This window comes from Coloeus monedula (assembly GCF_965178545.1).
Source record: "Coloeus monedula genome assembly, chromosome: 14".
NCBI classification, from domain to species: domain Eukaryota; kingdom Metazoa; phylum Chordata; class Aves; order Passeriformes; family Corvidae; genus Coloeus; species Coloeus monedula.
Genome location: NC_138794.1, coordinates 4742103 through 4748102, shown reverse-complemented (window position 1 = coordinate 4748102; position 6000 = coordinate 4742103). Strand labels below are relative to the sequence as shown.

At 42.7% G+C, this 6000-nt stretch overlaps 1 protein-coding gene across 1 annotated transcript in view; it reads left to right on the top strand.

Annotated features, from left to right (window-relative positions):
* Positions 1-213: 213 nt before the first annotated feature.
* CEMIP (cell migration inducing hyaluronidase 1) overlaps positions 214-6000 on the top strand; it is a gene marked incomplete at both ends in the record, with an annotated part of 46699 nt that continues 40912 nt past the window's right edge. Inside the window, 5 exons of the mRNA XM_082290880.1 lie at positions 214-289; positions 3059-3211; positions 3883-4021; positions 4799-5035; positions 5416-5595. Of these exons, the coding sequence (XP_082147006.1) occupies positions 214-289; positions 3059-3211; positions 3883-4021; positions 4799-5035; positions 5416-5595 (785 nt within the window). The remainder of the gene's footprint in view (positions 290-3058; positions 3212-3882; positions 4022-4798; positions 5036-5415; positions 5596-6000) is intronic.

Genomic DNA, 6000 nt, shown 5'->3' with positions numbered 1-6000 from the left:
GGCTGGTCCTGAATCAGTGCAAAGGTGTTTTCAGCCATCCAGCTGAATGGGAGTGGAAGTGGTCTGGCATAAAGCAGGATTTAACCTCTTTTTTTTTTTTTTTTTTTTTTTTTTTGGTGCAGTGAATGAGCTGGAGAAAAAAAACAAATAGTGACATTTTCTTGATACTCTTTTTTCACAGCTATCCATACAGAGAATTGAAAATCCTGAAGAATGGCTCTACCTACCTCCAAGTACCTGGCTGGAAGTTTGGGGTTTTTTCTGTTTGTAGTCTCTTCAGTAAGCACAGGTAAGTTTTCTTGCCATGGTTTGTAATGCTATTTTTAATAGGTTTAAATTGACCAGTTTTTCACTCTTGTATAAAAAGAGTCAAGGACAGAGTGAAAAAACAGGAGAAAAGCAGTTTTCTGGTGTGCCAATATTCCCAGTCAGGGGCAGCTGGAGTGGCGAAGACTGAAATTTCTGAGCAGGTGAAAGTACCCTCAGCAATCCCTCAGACTCTGCCACATGTTCTTAAACCAAACACAAACCCAACAGACTGCCACAAAGAAATAGCAAAAGAAACCTCAGGTCCTAATAGCTGTGGCTGAGGGAGGTGAAGGCGAGCATTTTCCTGCATTCCTCAAGCCCAGATGTGGAGAGCAAAAAGCTCTGGGCTGGGACAGCCCTGTCCCTTGGGTTTTGTCTCTTCCAAGCAGCTCTCTTACTAAGCAGTTTTGGGAAGGGGGAAAGGGGAGCTTGATTTACATATTCTATATACAGCCAATTTGGAGGTTTGTATGTGTTTGAAACAAAGACACCATATGTCCTGCCCCAAACACTGCAGCTGCATGAAGCAACCTCTCATTGTCATGCTCAGGCCCCTTTGGTCAAGAAGCAAACATTCAGTTAATTCCTTGTGCTGGGTAGAATTTGCACTTTTATTTAAAAGATGACAATGAAAGTAATAATCAAGCTGTCAAGGTAACTGGACCAGCTGGCAGAAGATGCTCAGCCTGATGGTGTGATTGGCACAGCAGATGCTGGTGATGTGCAAAGCTCCCGGTACAAATTGGGTAATGAAATTGGGAATTTGGGTTCTCTGTTTTTGGTTTGTTGGTTTTTGCTGTTTGTCATCCCAAATACCAGTGTAAATTCCTCTTGATTTCCCTTTAGGCTTCACTGCCTGCCTCTCTGTTTCAAAATAATGAATTTGGGGGCACAAGTCATCTTTCAAGACTGCAGGAAGCTCCTTGCATACTAGCATATTCAAGTAAATGGAAAAATGAACAGGATTTTTATCCTGCCCAACTCATCTGGTTGCTAAATTATACCTTTACATTTGAATTCATTCTTTTGGTTTTTTATCACTTCTAATCATGATAAAATTTTTGTATTATCCTTATTCTCAGGGAAATAACAGCTCTTTTTTTTTTTTTTTAATTGTTGGCAGTGTGTATTGCAGTTATATTTGAACATCCATTTGCAATGCAAGCCCCATTCCCTGTCTGAAATATTTATCTTTTCTAGCTTTTATTAATTCTGTGTGTCTTCTGGTAGGAACCCAGAAACACCTCCTTATTTTTCTCAATTACTGTAAATTGGAGAAAGTGCCTCTGACATTACTAGTACAATTCCAGCTGGCACAGAGGTATCAAAATCAGGTCCTGGATGTTTATCTGTATCTGACTTGCTGGCTGGTAGATTATTGGCCCTCTCTGATTTACTTCATGTATATGGGAAAAGCTTGCAGAGAGACAAGGTCTATGCAGCCCACATGGAACATCCCTTGCTCACCTTGAAAACTGCTATTTATTGGGCTCTTAAAGTCTGGAGACTTTAAGGCCATGGCTGGTCCAATTCTATTGTTTTCTTAAGACGTGAAGCTGGTGGAGGAATGTGAGAGGAAACTGAATGCAGATGGACAGATTTTGTTTCTGTTGCTGTGGAATTACAGATATCCTTCAAGTTCCACAGTGGCAGCACAAAACAACTGCCTGTCAACTGCACCAGCACCAGGAAATGTTTCCTTGCATGGATTCACATCGTTGTCCTTTCCATTACCTGGAGGCATTAGTATCTGTGGGGCAAAACCCACCCAAGTTTACTACACCAAGGTCCAGAGACATAACCCTGCTGAGATCAAGGTGTTTATCCCATGCTCATTGCCACTGATTTGTGGATTCTGTAGTTTTCTCCATGATGTTTTTGTTTTAAGGGATAAAAATTGGAAAGCTGGTGAGAACTCCCAGCCCTTTCTGAAGGCAAAGGGCTCATTGTTCAAACTTCCACTGACCTCAGCTTCCTAGGATTAGAAAGGGTTCTACTCTCAGAAAATATGCATCACACGTGAGACTCTCACTCACAGTTTTGTTGATTAGAGTACAACATGAGGCTCACATATCAACTGAGGTTGTATCAGGAAAATATTTTATCTTAAATAAATAGTTGCAACATGAGACTCTTGGATGTGGTATGAGAGCTGTTCAGACTAACACGTCATGGCAGCCCATCATCAAATTTGTGTGTGGAGACTGGAGATGTGTGATCCCAAAGTGAATTAATCCTTATTGCTTCTGCCTGGAAAAGCTCACAAAACCAGACACGCTTTCTCTTTTTTTTTCTATCTCCAGTGAAAATATATAATGCAAATGTATTTTAACATCTTTATATTAAACAAAGCGGGTATTTTGGGGGCATTTTTAAAGGTAGTAGTAGTTTTATCCTTTTATCCACACCTTCCCTGGGCTTTGTGTCTCGATGGTATGGACAGAGCTGAACACCACTGCAGGAAGGGCTCAGTTAAAGTCCCTTCTCTGTAGTTTTCTAGAAACTGCAATCCCCTTTGCATTGGGTTTTTCCATGCTTCCAGAAAACAGAAAACCAAACAGCTTAAGCTGTTGTTTGTTTTCTTTTGGTCGTGACCCAGGTGTACTCTGCTGCACTGAGGTATTGCTGTGTTCCAGGGAGTCAGCCAAGAGGGGCGATGCTGAATGACACTGTAAAGGTGCCCAGGTGCAGAGCTTTCTGTCTCACACCAAACAAACGCTGATTGTCCTCACTCTCCATCTCTACCCAGCAGAAGCAGCTGTCACGTGTCCTGACAGAGATCCCGAGCTAGAAATCTGGAACCCAGGTCACAACAAAGAAAACCGTGTTGAAATCCTCAGTGGCAGGAAGCTGCTTCTCTCTTCTTCTGCCACTGTCCACTCTATCCACATCACTGATGGAGGTAAAATGTGTTGCTGGCAAGGCTGGGTGGCATCTGCTCTCCACTGGGATTGTTTAAATCACTGTGGGTCATGCTGGGAGAGCTTCCTGCTTCTTACTGAGAAGTGGGTGGCTACTGGGCAAACACAGCTTTACCTCAGTTGGGGGCTGGGTGGCACCTGAGGAGCTGAGGTTCTTTGACCATTGTAACCAGTCCATTTTCTGTCCTGTCTGGAGAATTTACACAAGTAGCTCAGTGTAATCATCAGTACTACTTCTGCCATTTGCTTCAAAAATATTTTTTTTACTAAACCATTGGCCTGATAGCATCATAGTGCAGTAGTTGTGTTACCAGGGCCTCAGGACAGGGCAGATGCTTCTGTGCCCCTTTGTCTCCAGTGACAGGGCCATAGTGTTGCTGGCATGAATAGCTTTTATTCATCTTAACTCTGAATTTCTGTCTCAGTTTTGAATGGGTCCTCTTCCATGCAAATCTTAATTGCATTTTTCGAGAATTTGACTGAATAAAAACCAATGTTTTCAGGATTTGTATTGAGAGCTGTTTTGGGGGTGTATGAACAGAATTTTTCAAAAACTGAGATGAGAGCCCAGCACTGGGTTTAGCACAATGACACCACAACCTCTGATGAGCTGCTGTGTGATAAAGCAAATGTCTTAACCTTCTCTGTTTAGGAAAACTGGTCATTAAAGACGATGTGCAGCCCATCATTCTGCGTACTAGACATATACTCATTGAAAATGATGGAGAGTTACACATTGGCAGCGAGCTGTGCCCTTACCAAGCCAATGTGGTTATCATCTTGTATGGGCGGTACGTATGCACGATGAAATACTCCCTCAGAACCTTCTGGCATCTCTCTTCCACGTCAGGGAATGAAAATGTTCCTAAAAATTACATGTTCTCAGGTACACTTACCATCACTGCTCTGTGGAAAGTTCAGTAACTTTTTAAACAATTTAAATGGCCCACAGAAATTGATGCAAGGTTTTTCTCTCCTACTGGGATATGAACACTGGGATGTTTGGGCATGCCAGAGAACCAGCATGCACCTTCCCACCGCTCAAGCTGATTTTCCAGAATGGGCTTAAAACCTGAGAAGCTCTTTTTGTCTGAAAGTTCTCCTCTCTAAACATCTTTTCTTTCTGTATGGAAGTGGTGAGCCAAAGGATAATACGTTTATGTCTTGCAGATGGGTACAGGATCTCTTAAAATTTCAAGGATGCTAAATTCTTATTTAGCAACTGCTAGACCTCTTAGCTCTGGTTTAGGGTCTTGCCTGCCTCCAGGATTCAAAAATGCAGATGTGGCATTCAGTCTGGGCTCCAGGCCTCCTCCGGCCTGGATATAATGAATGTAGCATGTATAAGTTGTGTTCCAGATTGCTCTTGGTCCTCAGTAGCTGCTACTATTCTTTAAAATAACTTATTTTCTGTACAACACGGGAAGCTCCTGATTCTTGGAGTGCCTGAAAGAATTGCACTGTGAATCATGAGACTTCTCTCCTCGGGTCACAGCAGCACAAGGAGAGAGGCTCCTTGACTCAGATACAAACCCAAACCTGGTCCCTTTCCTCCCTTCCTGATTTAGAGCGGATGACGGCAGCCAGCCAAACCCTTACTTTGGACAGAAGTATCTTGGAGTGAGTAAAGGTGGCACCCTTGAGATCCACGGGAAGAAAAAGCTGTCCTGGACTTTCTTAAACAAGACTCTTCATCCTGGTGGCATGGAAGAAGGTGGCTATTACTTTGAAAGGAGCTGGGGCCACCGAGGTGTCATTGTCCACGTTATTGACCCAAAGACGGGGGCAGTTGTCCATTCAGATCGGTGAGTGACCTTTTGAGTGTCTAGAGGTGAGGATCTTTGGGAACAGGTTGGGGACAGCATCTCAGCAAGCTCAAACCCACACCTTTTAGCATCTTGTTCAAATGGGTGTTCCTGCATGTCTGTACAATTCTTCCTAGACCAGCAATCTCCAACACCACAGAGTGAGCAGCGTTACTACCTTGCAGTCTGTCAGCTAGAGTTGAATCAATTTGGCTTAACACAACACCCTAACACACCTTGCTGGAGAAGTGCTTTTGCAACAGGGTGATATTCCTGTGAACAGCACAGAAGAGTACTTTCTTTATAGTACTTGCTTTTCAGTTCATAAAAGTTGTGGTGATCACTGCAGTAAATGTTTATGGGTGTTTTTATCATTTCAGGTTTGATACCTACAGAGCAAAAGAGGAAAGTATCCGCCTGGCTCAGTATTTGGGCACAGTTGCAAATGGCATGATCCTGTCAGTTGCAGTGAACGATGAAGGATCCAGAAACTTGGATGACTTGGCCAGGAAAGCAATGACCAGACTGGGCAGCAAGCATTTCCTCCACCTTGGGTTTAGGTATGTGCCAGTCCTGCCAGTTCTCCCAGCACAGAGGCTTTATTATGTTCCTGAGATGTCCAAATAGTTCCACTCTTTCAAAGTCATAAAGTTCTTTCACATGGGAAAAAAAAATTAAAAAAAGAGGGAAACTTCTCAATGTGGAGTTTTAGCAGTTAATTAGATAGTTTCAGATGCACTCAGAGTCTATATTGGGTATTTTTATTAGCAGATTGAGGAATAGCATATGATTCACATTAAAAAAAAGATATTTTTCCAAGATATTGTTCCCACAGGTTGCTTATTCCAACTTATTTTCAAGCCATCCCCCCAAGATTTAAGAAGCATATTTACACACACAAAGAGGATTAGATGGGCTGAGCATTAAGGAGGGTACAATAATTGCTGTGTAGCCCTGGCTGCATC